The following is a 19,193-nucleotide window of genomic DNA, read 5'->3' on the forward strand; positions in this document are numbered from 1 at the left end:
GGTGGGGAGGGAAAGATGTCTTTGGTGGTGGGGTCGGATTGCAGATGGCGGAAGTGTCGGAGGATGATGCGTTGGATCCGGAGGTTGGTGGGGTGGTACGTGAGGACGAGGGGGATTCTTTTTTGGTTTTTATTGCGTGGACGGGGTGTGAGGGATGAGGTGCGGGAGATGTGGGAGACACGGTTGAGGGCGTTCTCGACCACCGAGGAGGGGAAGTTACGGTCCTTGAAAAACGAGGACAACTGAGATGTACGGGAGTGGAATGCCTCATCCTGGGAGCAGATGCGGCGGAGGCGAAGGAATTGGGAATAGGGGATAGCATTTTTGCAGGAAGGTGGGTGGGAGGAGGAGTATTCTAGGTAGCTGTGGGAGTCGGTTTCTAGGTGGTTGCCCGATATGGAGACAGAGAGGTCCAGGAAGGGGAGAGAGGTGTTAGAGATGGTCCAGGTAAACTTAAGGTTGGGGTGGAAGGTGTTAGTGAAGTGTATGAACTGTTCGAGCTCCTCGTGGGAGCACGAGGCGGCATCTATCTGGCTAGTCTAGTTTAGTTTCTGATTAATGTTGAAAGTGGGGTATATGGTGATGGTAATGCCCTTGATCAACAAGGACTGAGAGTTAGATTCTTTTTTTATTAGTCAGAGAGTCATAGAGATATATAGCACGGAAACAGACCCTATGGTTCAACTCGTCTATACCTACCAGATATCCTATATAAATCTAGTCCCATTTGCCAGAATTTGCCCCGTATCCCTTTAAGCCCTTCCTATTCATACACCCATCGTGATGTCTTTTAAATGTTATAATCCTACCAGCCCCCACCACCTCCTATGGCAGCTCATTCCATACACGCACCACCCTCTGCATGAAGAAGGTATCCCTCACGTCCCTTTTCTATCTTTCCTCTTTCACCTGAAATCTATTTTGGAATTTTGGACTCCCCTACCCCAGGAAAAGTACCTTGCCTATTTACTCTATCCATGCCCCTCATGATTTTATAAACCTTTATAAGGTCACCCCTCAACCTCCAACACTCCAGGGAAAATATCCCCAGCCAATTCTGTCTCTCCCTATAGCCCAAACCCTGTAACCCTGGCAACATCCTCGTAGATCTTTTCTGAACCCTTTCTAGTTCCACAACATCCTTCCTATAGGAGGGAGACCAGAGTTACACACAGTATTCCAAAAGTGGCTGAACCAATGTCCCGTACAGCCACAACATGACCTCCCAACTCCTATACTTAATGCACAGACCAATAAAGGCGCGCGTACCAAACACCTTCTTCATTATCCTATCTACCTGCAACTCCACTTTCAAGGAACTATGAACCTGCACTCCAAGGTCTCTTTGTTCAGCAACATTTCCCAAGACCTTACCATTAAATGTATAAGTTCTGCCCTGATTTGCCTTTCCAAAATGCAGCACCTCACATTTACCTAAATTACACCCCATCTGCCACTCCTCAGCCCATCTGATCAAGATCCCAATGTACTCAGAGGTAACCTTCTTTGCTGTCCACTGCGCCTCCAATTTTATTGTCATCTGCAAACTTACTAACCATACCTCCTATGTTCACATCCAAATCATTTATATAGATGACAAAAAGCAGTGGATCCAACACTGATCCTTGTGGCACACTGCTGGTTACAGGCCTCCAGTCTGAAAAGCAACTCTCCTCCACCACCTCCTGTCTTCTACCTTTGAACCAGTTCTGTATCCAAATAGCTCGTTCTCCCTGTATTCCATGTGATTTAACCTTGCTAATCAGTTTACCATGAGGAACCTTGTTGACCACCTTACTGAAGTCTGTACAGATCACATCCACCGCTCTGCCCTCATCGATCCTCTTCGTTACTTCTTCAAAAAACTCAAACCAAGTTAGTGAGACACGAGATGCCCCTGTTGTCTTTTTAGAGATGTCACTGCCTGACTCTCGTGAGATGCACTCACTATCTTTGGAAAGTTCTATTGGATGTAAAACGCACCATGGCCTATTTTAAACAGGAAAGGGGTTCTCCCTGATTGTTATGGGCAATATTTATCCATCAATCAACACCTACAATTAGATTCCCTGGTCATAGTCACATTGCTGTTTGTGTACCTTGCTACATGCAAATTGACTGCCACATTTTCTATATTGTTATAATGACTTCACTTGAAATACTCCATTGGCTGTAAGGTACTTTGGCACATCCTAATGTCTATAATGGTGTTATGTAAAGTAAACTCTTTATTGGTTATTTATAAAGTATATTAGTTATGGTCAGACTAGAATCAGTATCAACCTTTAATATCTTCATGAATGTTAAAGTGTACACAGAATAGAGCATTAAAATTGCATTTTGTTTTGTTTCTAAATAATTTTATTGGTAAAATTAAACATTGTCACTTCAGTACAAAAGATGCAATGTTGGTCAGGCATGCTAGAACAATAAACTTGAATTATAGTGTGGAAAAGAATTTCAAAAGTAGTGGAGAATTTATATTGTGCAAGGGGATGTCACACTGGAATATTTTGATAGCTATGTGTTTGTTCAATTATGCAATTCCACCTTAGACTCAGTGCCTTATCATGTTCTTATGTGGCATTTCTATTGTCTGAAAATCTCTCTGGCTTATGGGTGTGAGGAGACTGAAACAATGCCAAAGAGTCTCAGTTTCATAACTGCTTTGGACCTTCAGACATAGAAATAAATCAAAAATTCTGAGAATGTGTTTGGTCAAGAAAACCTTTTGTCTTTTTTTGGTCTGAGTTAAACAAAAACCAATCCCTAAAGTGTTTTGAAAAATCACCATCTAAAGATTTGTACTTGATGATTCATTTTTTCCTGTGTGTTTAAGAAGTGGCCACGTACATGAGTGGTGCTTGTTTTATTAGGTGTAGAGTTAAAAATATGCCTGTGTTACACATGGATTTAAAACAGAAAGATCAAAGACCAGGGATGACTTTTCTGGCCACTTTCATACAATAAGGTTATTTTTTTCCCAGCAGCTGTTTTTGTTGTGTCAGCATGTTAACCTTACATCCCATCATGGACGACAAGCCATGGTAGCATTAAAATTAGTTCTGCTACCTGCAGCACACATTTTTAACAGTTTAAAACTATTTTAATCTCTTGGATTAAGCTGCATGCACACTAATGTCATTAACTCCACAAGAATTACATCAACATAGTTGAAGTGAAATTGCAGGAATTAGAACTATTTTACATTTAACAAATTGTTTTGTATTTGATGATCCATGGCTAATTGCTGTGCACCTTATTTGTGATGTCAGTATGTGTTTTTGAAGACTTTTTTAAGGGTACATGATTAGATAACTTCAAAAGAGAACACATTGAGATGCTTAAACATTTGCGTCTTAGAGTGTGTTGAAGGTAATTTCAAATGAACTCAATTGCCTCTCCTTTTGTGTAGAAATATAAGTTCTTGCATATTTCTAAGGCAGAGGTAGATTGATTTTTGATGCACATGGGTGGGATTGAGCATAGATGGGAATGTGGAGTAATCAGATCAGACATCAGACCGAATGATGACCAGGCTTGAGGGTACTAGTGGCCTTCTCCTGCTCCTAGTTTGTATATTAATATAGTGATGTCTCATGATGCAATGTAATGCTGTTACCTGCTTGCTAATTCCATTAGCACACTCTCATTGCTGAGCCAATAATATCTGCATTGATACCGCCACATTTGTTAGGTAGATGACAGCTGTATATCCAAAGACTTTTTGGATGGTGAACTGATCAATAGGCCATGACCTGCTGGCCATCCATATCTTGTCTACAATGACACCTACAAGTACAATGTGAAAATGTTAAACATTGACACTGACCTCTTGGAGATAACAGGCCTGAACAGAGGCTGACAGTTTGGAGGACTTTTACAGAAGAGGTGAGTAGAAGCAGAAAACTCAACTGGCTGAGAAGAGGGCCCAGAGAAAACAGAATCCTTCATCTACTCATCCCAATGTTCCCATCTGATCAAATGTAGCAGAGACTGCTGTGCTAGAATGGGGCCCCGATGCACAAAGTAGACAAGGTTGAACACAGCCATTGTAATCTATGATGGAAAGCTGCCTAGAAAAACTGATCTCTACCTTAGAGTAAAATTGAGAACCATTTCGAACAATAATATGGTAAAAGAAATATTGCCACCATTCATAATGTTGATATGTAGCTCATAAATGAAACATAGAAACATTGAAGCCAGGAGCAGGAGTAGACCATTTGGCCCTACAAGTCTGCTCCACCATTCAATATGATCATGGCTGATCCTTTATCTCAATGCCATTGCCTGCTTTCTTGCCATACCCTTGATGCCTTTAAAATCTAAAAAATGATCTATCTCCTTGTTGAATATATTCAGTGACTTGGTTTCCTCACACTTCTGTGATAGAGATTTCACCGGTTCATCACTCTTTGAATGAATGGAAAAAACATTCCATATCTCACTCCTAAACGGTCTATCCCGTATCTTGAGACTCTGTCCCCTGGTTCTAGACTCCCCAACCAAAGAACACACCCTTCTTGCATTTAATCTGTCCAGTCCTGTTAGACATTTATACATTTCAATCAGATCCCCTCTCATCCTTCCAAGCTGTAGCGAATGTGGGTCAAAAATGTGTAACAAGAACAAGCTCCATAAGATCGTACCGGACAATTTGACTAAGAATGCATGCTAATCCCAAGCATGTTCTTTCTAACGTCATGGGTTCTCTACAGTGCCTGTAATGGGTCACAAATGAATTCTAAAGATAATCTCTATCAACAAGTCACAGGTCTGTTTTGAAAATAACATTCCAAAGCCGAAATGTTTACAGAGGAAGAGTTTAGTTCTATTGCTTTTGAAAGTGTACAAGCTCTGATGAATAGCCTTTAAGTAGAAACATGGTTCGTGATGTAAATCAGAAAGAAATTTCCATGAAGTTGTCTACTCTATTTTTCTCCAGTACACTATCTCTATAAAGGTATTCCTTGTATTCCTTTTCAATAGAGGTGAAAAATGAACTTATTGACTCCATCCATTTCAATTTAAAGAGGATGTTTTGAGGAAGGAAGATTGACCACTTTACAACTTGACCTTTCTTATGTGAAGTTTATCATACTGTTCATGTTAAATGATTCCTATATTATTTATTGGTCATGACAGTGTCTCTTTGAACAGATTTATTAATAACTGTGGAACAATATCAATTTCTTATTTTCTTCTGTCATCCAACTTTGATAAACTATTCTTTAGGTAATCTCTCCATCTCGGTATTATTCACTTCCACTCCTGCTGATAGATTCTCTAATGGTTACTCTAATGCTTGATTTGCAGACCTTGTGACGGTGGCTCAGTGGTTAGCACTGCTGCCTCACAGAACCAAGGACCTGGGTTTGATTCTACCCTCAGGCGACTGGCTGTGTGGAGTTTGCACATTCTCCCTGTGTCTGCATGGGTTTCCTCCTACAGTCCAAAGATGTTTAGGCTAGGTGGATTGGCCATTCTAAATTGTACCTAGTGGTTAGGGATATGCAGTTTAGATGGGTTATAGGGGATGGGTCTGGGTGGGATGTTTTGAGGGTCAGTGTGGACTTGTTGGGCCAAAGGGCGTGTTTCCATACTGTCAGGATTCTATGATCTAAGACCAGGAGGTGCCTGAAGAGTCTGACAGATGTTAGGAGGTTTATTTGCTCTCTCCAATGCCTTCATCTCTGCATGTTCACAATGAAGTATTCTAATATGTTCAGTATCTTCCTGAATTAGCATTCTCCATTAGGTAGTGACATCCAGGGACTCCTAGAATTGTCAGGGATGTTTCATCATTTTGTGGATACATTGAGGATATCTCTGAGATGTTTCCACTGTCCTCCTGGGAATTTCCCTCTGTGACAATGTTCTGATTAGATAAAAGAAAACCAAAGAAGTGCAGATGCTTAGGATGCTCATTTTCTGCTTGGGAACCCTGCAATATTCTGGGACTCAATATCAAGTTCAGCAATTTTAGGTCCTGAGCTTCTTCTCCCATGTCCTTACCCCATCTGCACAAACCAGGCCTTGTCACCACATGGGCTGCTACCACAAATATCCCATTGTTGACCTATGCTGACCTTTACCTACTCGTTTGTCCGCCCAACTGTTCTTCTCTCTCTACGTCTCTGTCTCTGTCTCTCTGTCTGTCTCTCTCTCTCTGGGCTCCATATCCACCTATTGATTACTCCTTCTCCCTCCCTCCAACCCAACTTCAGCATATGCACCAACCTTTGCCTACCTACAATCAGTTCTGAAGAAGTGTCTCTAGACCTAAAACGTTAACTCTGCTTACTCTCCACAGATGCTGCGAGACTTGCTGAGTTTTCCAGCAATTTCTGATTTTGTTGCCAATTACATCAGTTACTTTGAGAATCTTGCATCAGACATTGGAACCATGTGCTCCTACAGTAGAGCTGGATTTGAATGAGTTGAGGTTCAATGCTAGACATATTTGGTTGGGAGAGGACACTGCTGTTGCATTCCCTCGCGTGCCACCAGATTTGGCAGACCTTGCAAAAGGTGTGTGCTTTGAGATGCCTGCTGTAGGTTATCCAGGTCTTCAATGCATACGGGAGTGCAGGTATCACTGCTGGTCAGGAAACTATGACCTTTATCTCCTCTAGACAAAGGGTGATATAGATGGTGGAGTTTACCATCAATATGCCAACTCAGCCTTTAGCCAATTAAAGAAAAGAATATTTAAGGAACAAAAACAAAGTTGCTGGAAAAGCTCAGCAAGTCTGGCAGCATCTGTGAAGGAAAAAACAGAGTTAACGTTTCAGGTCCAGTTCTGAGGAAGGGTCACCAGATCCAAACGTTAACTCTGTTTTTTCCTTCACAGATCCTTCCAGACCTGCTGAACTTTTCCAGCAACTTTGTTTTTGTTCCTGATTTACAGCATCCGCAATTCTTTCGGTTTTTATTAAATAATATTTAAGGCCCAGGAGTTCAAACCCAAGATTAATGTCATGATTTTTGATGACTAATCATTGGTTGAAAATTTGGAAATTTCAAAACCATTCATTTTGCCATTATCATCTTTATCCATGTCATAAAACCATGGATTCACTTCATCTAGTTTTGTCAACTGAGAACAAGATTAATCTGGGATGTTTCATTCATCTCTTCTTGGCTTGATTTGCTATTTTACCTAGAAGTTTCACAATACATTTTGTATAAACCTTGAATTTGCCTCAATGGAATTGTTAGACTTGCTTCTTCCAGAAGGGAAAAATTGGACACAAAATTGTCTATAGTAGAACTACACTTGAAATACTTTGGTCCAGATGGAAACTTGAATTGATTACATAATTAAAGGAGATGTTTTGCTCACCGGAAGGTGTTCTGGTTTGGTGGGCCAGGGACTAGGGCACAGATGCAACACTGGACCCAGGATTTCTATCCCTCCTGTGATGATGTCAAATGGACTTGTAAGCAGAATTGCTAAGGATCTTAGCACTTCACAGATAGTCCTCCTCAAAATCTCTGAACAATGTCTTTGCATAAATGTCACCTCTAGCTAGCTGCTAACTTGACCAGGAAGTGGATTCTGTTTACCAAGTGTAGTTCCTGCATTTAAAAAGAGGATGATGGCAGTAAGATACATTATGAGCCACAGCTTATTTCGTGTACTGAGCTGGTATGCTCATACAACATGGTAGGCAGTGACATTTAACCCTTAAGGCACAAAATCGCAAATAGCACACGTGAAAACCAATACAGAGAGTGAGACTGTAATCTGTAATAACAGATACAAGTATTTCTTCTCAGCACTATGGAGCTATGAAATCTCCCAGGCTCATTTATTACATAGTAAGGAAGGTGTGATGGTGTGATGGTATTGTTACTGGTCCAGTAATCTAGAGACCAAGGCAATGCTCTGAAGATCCACCAAAGGTAGATGATGGGGTTTGAAGTACAAAATAAACTGGAATTAAAAATCTAAAATGACCATTGTCAATTATTGTCCTTCAGGGAAGGAAGTCTGTCATCTGTACCTGAATTGCATGTGACTCCAGACCCACAGCAATGTGATTAACTCTTAACTGCCCTCTGAAATGGCCTTTTGAAGTGGCCTAGAGAGCCAAGTTGTATCAAATCATTTAAGAGTCAAAAGCTAGATAGGCCACCTGTCATCTAGCTGTGGTCTGAACAATGCCTTATGTACTTTAAACAAGACCTCCCCTTTTTTATACTTCATTCCCTTTGAAGTAAAAGTCAGCATTCCATTTGCTTTCTCTATTACCTGCTAAACTTGGGTGCTAAGCTTTTTATGATTCACACATGAAGACTGCAAATTTTTTCTGCTGCAGCTTTCTTCAGCCTGTGTAAAAAGAGACTGAAAGGGATCATGGAGGAAACATTTTTCTTGCAGGCCCAAGGAGCTTTGAGTGTTGGGGAGCTCATGTACTACTGTTACCTCTTTGCTCGGTAAGGTGTTAATGACATGCTCAGCAGATCACAAACAGCCCATCTCACCTCCCCACATTTCCATTTGGTAGAATTCCAAGTCAGATTCCTTGACCCTTGCTGCCGTTTTGCCCTTTTTGCCCAGGTTGCTTGCTTCTTTCAGCACTGCATTGTCTCTTTGGGCAGCAGTAGGTTTTAAACAGGGTCACTATCCCTAACTGAAGACATCCATTTGTGGTGTGCTAATGGAGTCTATCATCTTTTTATTTTTTCCTGATGGTCTTTGCATCCTGGTCCCCCACCTTCTCCCACACTTACAGTATTGCACTATAATTGACTAAATCTGTATGTTCTTCTATCAACTACCATTACCTGCAAGCCTTTGAGGAACTGAGGTGAATTATTTTGAATGGTGTATGTGTTTTGAAGTATTTCTGTGTTTTCAAGTTCTAAAATCTACTGTGGATAGGCTGCCATTGTCATGTTGTCTAAACTTTAATTGCAAAGTAATTGCTCAGAAATATCTCCATCTATTCATGTGAAACATGTCATTTGTTTCATATAGAGCAGTAATTCTGCCGTGCATGTCATTCTGTGAGGCTGCAAAGGAAGGCTGTGAGCCATTATTGCAACAAGTGGAGGCTGGGTGGCCAGAAGTCCTCAAATGCTCCAGGTTTGTCAATGATACAGGAATGGAAAACACCAGCAAGATATGCTTCTCACCCCAGCAAGAGGAAAGAAAAAGTAAGTTGAATATAAATTACTTATCACCACTTTCAATTTTCCTGAATCCTCATAATTTGAACTCGCCCTTGCATCACGTGATCAGACTCTGTTACCAATAATTCTTATTATTTCGTGCTGCTTGATTGCCAAGTCTGAAATGAAAGACTTTGAAATCACAAATATTAAAGCACAAAGTACCAAATACTTCTAAATATCCTATTCAGATAGACATTCACAGTTTGACTGTATAGATATCATATAACTTTAATAATGACCAGTCAGTACATTTTTCAGTTATCTTCTACAGTCTTTTTGATGTGATCCTCTCATATTTGAAAACAGTTCAGTTTTATCAAAATAGGAACAATTAACCATCTGGATTCGAGGAAAAAAGTAGTATAAATACAGTGGCAAATCTCTGAATTCATGTAATTTTTTCCTAATTTCTCCCCTAATTGTAAGGAGATGGTTCGTGTAAGCCTACAGCATCTTAGGGAATGGCCATTTATGAGCTCATCAAAGTGCTCATCCTTTCTGTGTGAGCCTGGAATGTATATATTTACACAATGTCTGTCAATGAATGCATCATTCTTGAGCCAAATTCTCTCATCAGCTATTCTGGAGTAACATACGTTCGAGCACATAGGGACTAGGATTTCATGTGGGTGACAAGATCCCATCCAATAGTAGGAGAACCAGTGACAGATCTGCATTACTGGAGGCCAAATGCAATTCCATGGTATTCAGAGACTTAGCTGGGTAGCAGCAGGCCTCCCATTGGATTAGGTCCAGTTTAGGTTCTGCCAGGGCCAGTCAGCCCTTGACCTCAATACATCTTTGGTTCAAACATGGACAAAAGAGCTGAATTCCAGGGGGAGAGAGAGAGTGACAATCCTTGACACCCAGGCTGCATTCCATTGAGTGCGCATCAAAGAGCCCGAGCAAAACTGGAATGGGGTGTGAACTCACTGCTGGTTGGAGTCATACCTGACTCCTAGCAAGATGCCTAAAGTTGTTGGTCAGTCATCTCAGCTCCAGGACGCCTCTGCAGGAGTTCCTCAGGGTATTGTACAAGGCCCAACCATCTTAAGCTTCTTCTTCAATAAGCTTCCTGCATCATAAAGAGAGAAATTGGGATGTTCACCAATGATTGCACAATGTTCAGCACCATTTGCGACTCCTCAGATACTGAAGCAGTCCATACTCAAAAGCAACAAGATCTGGACAATGTCCAGGCTTGGGCTGACAAGTCATAAATAGTATTCATGCCTCTCAAATGCCAGACAATGACCATCTTTAATAAGGGACCATCTAACCACCACCCCTTGACATTCAGTGACATTCATGTCCCATGAGTGCATAAAAAAGGATGGAAATGAATTCGGCAGCTCTGCAGTATCAACAGTGCCAGCGGCCACTGCCTACAGTACTGTGGCGCCTATGATAGATTGCCAATAACTCCTCAGGTGGAAGTGAGTATGGGCAGGATCAGGGTTGCTGACAAATGAGGGAGTGACTTCCTGTGGACATTTACCCTTTCCTGACGTTGGGTCCCTTGATTAGGCAAAGCATGAACAAGGGACCTTCCCAGATGATGAGTTCCCTTGCCCTTTGCTGGGTGAATACCAGCTGTGAGCCTGTTAAAGTTCTTTAACTTGCCTCCACATGAGAAGTCTACCCACTGAACATGATTGAAATAAGATGGCAGAGCAGCTAGATCTCTAACACACTCACCCTCACCCACCCCCACCTTCGCGCCCAACTCTGGGAGGGCATTAAATTCTACCCTTACTGATACCGTTGTCCTAAACCAAAGGACAATAGCTGCTGTGCCCTATCAAAAGGACTTAGTGGAGATCTACTTCCTCAATTTTGCCGTTGTTCATCATATGGCTTAATTACCTACTGCTTTACATATTATGTCAGTAGACTTACCATTATCTTTCCATAAACTGCATGACTGGCAAGAATAAATGTGAATAGAAAACTAAATCAGGTAGAAAGCAGCTTAAATAAATAACTCAAATTATCCTGATCTTTTGGTGTAACATTAGTACCAGCAAATTGGCAACAACAAGCTGCAAGTAGCCAATTTACCTTCTCACTGGGGTTCTGCTGATCATACATGAAAGTTAGAACAGGATCTCAGGAGAACTACCCCTCAAAATTCAAAACCAATGGAGAGAAATTCATTCATGTAGTACTGCACCTCATTTCAATTGACATCATTGAAGAATGCAGCATGGGCCACACAGGTCATGTTTGGTCACACTGCCTGCTCCAGTAATTTGACATATGTTTTTGTAAAATACATGTACTATGCACAAGTTACTCCCTCGGTATATCTTTTTTAGGGGGGGCAGGGAACAAAATGTTGGTAAATGTACTGGTGAGGGAAAGTATTATTAAAAACCTGAGATATTAAAACTTCACAAGAACTGAGTGCCCAAAGCAATTTTTCACAAATATGTGGCAGGCCAGCTCTTAGTTTTAATGTTGCTTCATCCCACACTGCATTATCAGCTCATTCATGCTTGACTTGTTATTCTGACTTTATGAAGACAGTTTGCTGAGAGACTATGTACACAACAAACATAAAAATCGAAAGAACTGCAATAAACATATTCTGTTTCTGTACTCTCTTTAGACAATGTTACTGTAAGGTCTCAAATTTACTTCTGCACATCTTGATTTTTATTTCTTTTATTTTGAATGGATAGACCCCAATACAAAGAGGGCTTAACTCTTTTGTAGCATCATAACCAGTAGAATTGTGATTAAAGCAATTTTAAAAGCAACTCACTTTAACAAGGCTTTGCTGAAGTATTTGCACTTGTAAAATGGAGGTCAGTTTGGAGAACGCTATTGGAAAAAGCTTCTTTATAATTTAATCTCACTAAGAAGTTTTTAATTAGAACTCCACATTAACAAGGTCTACGCTCCCCCAGAGCAGGAAGTTAATGAATGAGATCCCACTGAGTTGCTTTAAAGTATATATTTTATGAAATGGGAAGAATGGAATTTCTTTTCAATGGTTTATGGTACAGTAAAGGAATGTCCACTGATTGCAGTAGGTTCTAGTAAATAATGTCTGGCAGATCATTACATAGAAGTCCAAAAATACATCTTAGTTTTTAAAAAATTCAATAGGTGTTAACAATATACTGTTAACTTACTTCATTAATGCTGCAAAGGATTTCAGGTAACTATTCTAATAGACATAAAATAGTTATAAAAAGTGCCATAGTTTGCTATGTTGCAGTGTGTGAAGTCCATGCTTCGAAATTTTACAATGTTTGTAAGGGCCAAACACAATTGTAACAAAGACACATTCTCATAGTCTCCCTGGAGTCCATGTCAAGTACTTTTTGAAGCAAACATGAAGGGAGAAAGAAAAGCACAAATACTAAAAACTGAAATGTCAATCACAAAAGCCTACAAGTACATGATGGCATCTGAAGAAATGAAAGCTAAGTAACAGTTTCAGTCAATGCTGCTCTAAAAGCAAGCATTCAGATACTGTTGAATCTGCCATATGTTTCCATTATTTTCTGTTTATAATTTGATGCTTACAATTGCCTATTTTGTTTTGAAAGTATTTACTTGTCCAACAAAAATATTAGTGAAAACATGTTTTAAACCTTAGTACAACAGGTGCATATATTTGTGTGTTAGCTGGTATGCCATTTCCATGGCTCCTATCCCACACCTAGGCCATTATTCTGGAGGTGGAATTGGAGTGGGGGAGATGTGGCACCATAACCTATTTGCATTGAATGGGCATTCAATTTTTTTTATTCAGTCATGGGCTGTGGGCATCCCTGGCTGGACCAGCATTTATTGTCTGTCTCTAGTTGCCCTTGAGAAAGTGGTGAGCTGTCTTCTTGAACTGCTGCAGTCCATATACTTTAGATAGACCCATAATGATGTCAGGGAGTTATTTCTGGATCTTGACCCAACAACAATGAAGGAATGACAATATATTTCCAAGTCAGGATGGTGAATGGTTTGGAGAAAAACTTGCAGGTGGTGTTGTTCCTATATATCAGCTGCCTTTGTCCTTCTAGATGGAAGTGGCTATGAGTTTAGAAGGTACTGTCTAAGGACTCGATGTGAATTTCTGCAATGCATCTTTTAGATAGTAAACACTTCTGCTGCTGAGTGTTGGTGGTGGAGTGAGTGGATATTTATGGATGTGGTACTAATCAACTGGGATGCTTTGTCTTGGATGTTGTCAGGCTTCTTCAGTGCTGTTAGAGCTGCAACCATCCAGGCAAGTGGGGAGTATTCCATCACACTCCTGAATTATGCCTTGTAAATTGTGGACAGGCTTTGGGAAGTCAGGAGGTGAGTTACTTGCTTCAGTATTTCTAGCCTCTGACCTTGTAGTCACCATATTTATATGGTGAGTTCAGTTTCTGGTCAATGGTAAACCCCAGAATGTTGAAGTGGGGGGATTCAATAATGATAACACCATTGAATGTCAAGGGGCAGTGGTTAGATTGTCTCTTATATGAAATGATCATAGCCTGGCATTTGTCTGGCATGAATGTTAATTGGCACTTGTCAGCCCAAGCCTGAATATAGTCCATATCTTGTTGTATTTTGACATGGACTGCTTCAGTATCTGAGGAGTTATGAATGGTACTGAACATTGTGCAATCATCAGCGAACATCCCCACTTCTGACCTTATGATGGAGGGAAGGTCATTGATGAAGCAACTGACAATGGTTGGGCCAAAGGCAATACCCTGAGGAAGTCCTGTGGAGATGTCCACTGAATCCACTGTCCACCTGCAGGGGTAGCACGGTAGCTCAGTGGTTAGCACAGTGCCGGGGACCCGGGTTTGATTCCAGCCTCGGGCGACTGTCTGTGTGGAGATTGCACATTCTCCCTGTGTCTGCATGGGTTTCCTCCGGGTGCTCCAGTTTCCTCCCACAGTCCCAAGATGTGCAGGGTAGGTGCCCATAGTGTTTAGCCTTTAGGTGCTAAGTTGCCCGTAGTGTTCAGGGATGTGTAGATTAGCTGGGTTACAGGGGGATGGGTCTGGGTGGGATCCTCTGAGGGTTGGTGTCAACTGGTTGAGATGAAGGGCCTGTTTTCACACTGTAGGGATTCTATGATATATAATGATGATGATGTCCTAGAGCTAAGATGGCTGACTTCCAACAACCACAGTCATCTTTCCATGTGCCAGGTGTGACTCCAAATAGTGGAGACTTTTCCCCCAATACTCTCATTTCGCCTCTGGAATTCAGCTTTTTTGTCTGTGTTTGAATCAAAGCTATAATGCAGTGAGGAGCCGAGTGGTCCTGGCAGAACCCAGACTGGGCGTCACTGAGCAGGAACTGCTTAATGGCACTATTGATGACACCTTCCATCAATTTACTAATTATCGAGATAAATTGACGGGGTGGTAATTGGTAGGGTTGGGTTTGTTCTGCTTTTCATGTACAGGACATTCCTGGTCAAATTTCTACATTGTTGGGTAGATGCCAATGTTGTAGTTGTACTGCAATAGTTTCACTAGAAGCACAAGTCTTCAGTCCTAATGCTGGAGTGTTATCAGGGCCCCATAGCCTCCAGTGTCTCCAACTATTTCTTGATATCACATGAAATGAATTGGATTGGCTGAAGACTGGCTTCTGTGATATTGGGGACCTCTGGAGGAGGCTGGGTGGATCATCCACTGTGCACTCCTCACTGAAGATTGCTGTGAATGCTTCAAACTTATCTTTTTCACTGATGTACTGGGCTCTCTCATCATTCAAGAAAAGCTGCCCCCTCTAGTGAGTTCTTTAATTGTCCATCACCATTCACGACTAGATGTGGGAGGACTGCAGATGTAGGCCTGATCCGTGGTTGCTGGATTGCTTAGATCTGTTTATCACTTATTTCTTATGCTGTTTGGTATGCGAGTAGTCCTGTTTGGTAGCTTCACCAGGTTGACACCTCATCTTTAGATATCCCCAGTGCTGCTCTTGCATGGCCTCCTGCATTCTCCAATGAACTTGTGAAAAACCTATTAAGGCCTTCCATGATGCTGGATGGCTTGAAACAATATGGCTTCCTGGAGGAGTAGGGGCCAGGGCCAGTGTGCCAGTCAGACTTAGAATGTTACCTCACCTGTGTTTGACTTCAGCTGGAGCCACAGGACACCCAGTGGAAGGGCCATATCTTCAGTTGACAGTTTAGAGAGAGGGTACCACCATCTTAGAACACCCCTTCTCTCTCTTACCTGAAAGGGCTGCATGATGGTTCTTCCACACTGAAAAGCCAACTGTTGCCCACTCTTAAGATGGTAAGCATATCGCATTGCAGGAGACTGTTTTCCATACTTCTGACCCCTATTTGACTGTGGTGGGGTGTCTAACCCACAAGGAAAATCCTTGGGGACAAGTTGGACAGATGTTCTACTAGTCTCCAGTGGGACACTGAACAGAATATTCTGAAACACTCTGACTCTTAACTTTGAGTGTCTTGCTTCAACTAAGGATAGCATCAAAAGAAGGGCCATAGTTGAGGGCAAGATTCTCTTGTGAATAATTATTGTGTAACTGGCCAACCAATTCCAGGTTGGTGTAGCGAGAGAGTTGCATTTACAAAATGTCTTTCATGACTTCTGTTTGTTCTGCATCGTTTTGCAATCAGTGAAGTACTTTTTTCAAGAATGTATATTTACTGTTGTCAAGTATATGGAATGAAAGTTCAGATTCTGGCATCCCAAATGCTACATCTGGGGCTAACCTCACATCTGTAGTGTAAGTTTAGATCAGAATCAAAATCCCATATAAAGGATTCTAATTGTGTAAAATTTTTTTCTTGCTTTTGTGCTGCAGGGTTAAGTTATAGCATATGACATAAGCCATCAATACCATCCTTTTGTGAAGCACACCTTCTACTTATGGTGCCTTGCAGGTTGCCTCTTTTTGTATTGGTGTAATTATTTTGAGTACTATTGATGTGGTAATGACAGAAAATAAGACACAGATATTACCATGAAATTGCAATTTCATTTAAATGCTCCCAATTATTTCAAGATGGACACTTCTGCCATTTACTGGATGTGACACTGGAAAACTGTCAGTACAAAAGTATTGATATCCTGTATAAACATAAAAATGAAAGTTGCTTTTGTTGGTCTTGGAAGAATGGGTCGATTAATCTAATACCTTTTAATGTAATTAAACCTTCCAAGACTCTTCAGAGAAGCATTATTAAAAAAAAATTGACACCGTACAATGTAAATAGAAGTTTAAGCAGATGATCACAAAGTTTTCAAGGAGTGTCTTGCATGGATAGAGGAATAAAGAGGCAGACAGATTTAGGGAACTCTTCCAGAATTTGGGGCTCAAAGAGCAGAAGGAAAAGAAATGAATGGTGAAGTAATTTAAAATCAGTAGTGCTCAAAGGACCAGATGTACCCTTGAAAAATAGGCAGGATTCATCAGGAAATCCAGGCTAGTGTCATAGTACATGCTCTGTTGAATGTGGAGCACTAAATTTTGTTTTGTTGCATGTTCTGAGTGAGAGAATTTTGTGCAATGTGATCTCTATATTATACTCATGCACACATCTTCTAAAAGTGTTCATAGGCTTGTACCATTTGATAAAAGCGGTACATGTTATATCATTCCTGACACTTCTTACCTTCTGAGCTAATTAAGTGGCAGACCCATTGTTAGTTTAATGCAGCACTGTTTGTAAAGAGAACAATGCAAGGATTAGGGTTAGTAAATTGTTGGGTTTACTTTCTGCTACGTTTGTAATAAGAATGAAGAATTTTCATAGGATGCTTAAAATTAATCTGTTGTACCTTCAGAAAATGATCTGCAGTAGGCCTGTAAACGTGGTGTAAATGCTGGTTGCACTGGTTTTTATGGTGCTTGCATGACTCTCACACTGGCTGTGCTAAGTAAGACAGACATGCCCTGTAGAAAATTCAATCGTGTAATCCTAGTGCATGGGTGGAGGAGGACACCTTCACCTTTCACTCCATTCTAAGGAGTTCAGCATGTTTATATAAGAGGTAAAGCTAAAGTGTGTTCAAAACCATTGCACCTAGCACCTCACCAATAGACTGGCCACCAATATCCGCTACAAACCCATAGAATCCCATAGTTGCCTTGACTATACATCCTCACACCCTGTCATCAGCTTAAATGCCACCGTTTCCGAGCTGCTATCCGTTCTGAAGAAGGGTCATTGTCTTGAAATGTTAACTTTGATCTTAACAATCTTCTTAAGTTTGCACAAAATAGTGACTGCACAGATACAATTTATACTCAAGAGGGTGGAGAAGTATTCAGACTTTACTGAGTCAGATCTTCACAACTGCAAAATTTGTTTTGCAAAACAATTATAGCCTTTCTAACTGCCAGTGAAAAAGCAGGCAAATGGAATCATCTATCCGACTCTCTATCTCCTTTAATCCTGAGGGGTCCCAACCCATTTCTGCACACCCACCACAGCATAGGAGGGAAGGTGATGGGTCCTTACCATGTACAGGGTATTCTAAACATGCCAACAGGAATTTTCACAGGGCTATAACAATGATTGGCAGGGAGAGCTCACTGTACAATGAAGGCCAATGTAAGACCTTCCAGTCCTGAAACCTTGGTGGACCCATTGATAGATCTGCAGATTCTTAATGAAGAGGAAGAGGATGTCTTGATGTGGAGGGGACCCCCTGCAAAAAAGGCAATGGGCAGGGACTTGTTGAGACACCAGGGTTCTCATCAGCCAGCTAGTGAGCTGGTGAGAGATCCATACTGCCTTCTCCATGGAAGGCATGCTGCTCCATTTGCCAGGGGTGAGGCTACCAACAGAATCTTCCCCTGGAATCAAGTCCCTGGGGAAGACCCACCCAGATAAAAACAAAAACAGAAATTATTGGAGAAACTCAGTCTGGCAGCATCTGTGGAGAGAGAAACAGAGTCAATGTTTTGGTCAAGTGACCCTTTCTCAGAACTGAGAGCGCTGCCATCTGATCTGAGACAGCAAGCAGCTCTTACACTCAGCAGTACCTTGGAAGATGTAATGGCTAGTGGTGACAGAGCAACCCCTCAGTCCTGGGATTAAGCAAGAAGCAAGGCAGAAGTAAGTGATATGTTGGTGGGGTTGAAAATGGTGAGGAGAAAAGGTTCACAGGTTGGGCCTCACAGGAAAAGGGAGGATCTAAAGCAAGACCAGAGGTTAGTTTGCAGTGAGGACCTTCCTGCTGGTGCTGCAGGCACTGATTTGACATTGATCAAGGGACCTCACCTCTCAACAGGAATGCTGCATTGTGACAGGCCTGTATCCACCATCTACAAGGCACAAGTCAGCAGTGTGAGGGAATATTCCCCACTTGTCTGGCTGAATGCAGCTCCAACAACACTCAAGAAGCTTGACGCCATTCAGGACAAAGCAGTCCTCTTAATTAGCACCTTATCCATGACCTTCATCGCTGACTCCTTCCATCAACAACGCTCAGCAGCAACAGTAAGTATCATCTACAAGGAGGTACTTGCACCAAATGGACTCCACTTCAAAAACGAGCTCACCACCACCTTTGAGGGCTAGTGGGGATGGGTAATAATTGCTGGCCCAGCCAGCAAAGCCCACATCCCATGAATGAGTAAAAAAAAATTACAGGCTGATATGGGCCACCACATTGATAACTGAAAATCTTACTGAATGCAGTAACAGGCCCTTGATAGGCCCCAAAGTGAACATCAATGTCCTGAATTAACTGCCCACTGGTTTGCATTGCACTGATCCTGAGATCCTCACTGCAAAGAACTTCAGGTCAAGATGGTTGTGAGGAAATGGCAAAAAGGCCAGTGATATGAAGCTGACCCCCCCACCCCAACGACTGCCTGCCTGCAATCTTGGCCTTAGATCCACTTAAAAATCTAGTCCCTGTATTGTGCTGAGATAGTAGGAACTGCAGATGCTGGAGAATCTGAGATGACAAGGTGTAGAGCTGGATGAACACAGCAGGCCAAGCAGCATCAGAGGAGCAGGAAGGCTGACGTTTCGGGCCTAGACCCTTCTTTCG

At 41.6% G+C, this 19,193-nt stretch overlaps 1 protein-coding gene across 7 annotated transcripts in view; it reads left to right on the forward strand.

Moving 5' to 3' along the window:
• corin (corin, serine peptidase) overlaps positions 1-19,193 on the forward strand; it is a 331,902-nt gene that overhangs the window by 205,472 nt on the left and 107,237 nt on the right. For all 7 annotated transcript variants that reach the window (XM_048597970.1, XM_048597932.1, XM_048597938.1 and 4 more), the window contains exon 5: positions 8,990-9,168. In XM_048597970.1, the coding sequence (XP_048453927.1) occupies positions 8,990-9,168 (179 nt within the window). The remainder of the gene's footprint in view (positions 1-8,989; positions 9,169-19,193) is intronic.

The sequence above is a fragment of the Rhincodon typus genome, chromosome 1 (genome assembly GCF_021869965.1).
Source record: "Rhincodon typus isolate 14 chromosome 1, sRhiTyp1.1, whole genome shotgun sequence".
Classification (NCBI taxonomy): domain Eukaryota; kingdom Metazoa; phylum Chordata; class Chondrichthyes; order Orectolobiformes; family Rhincodontidae; genus Rhincodon; species Rhincodon typus.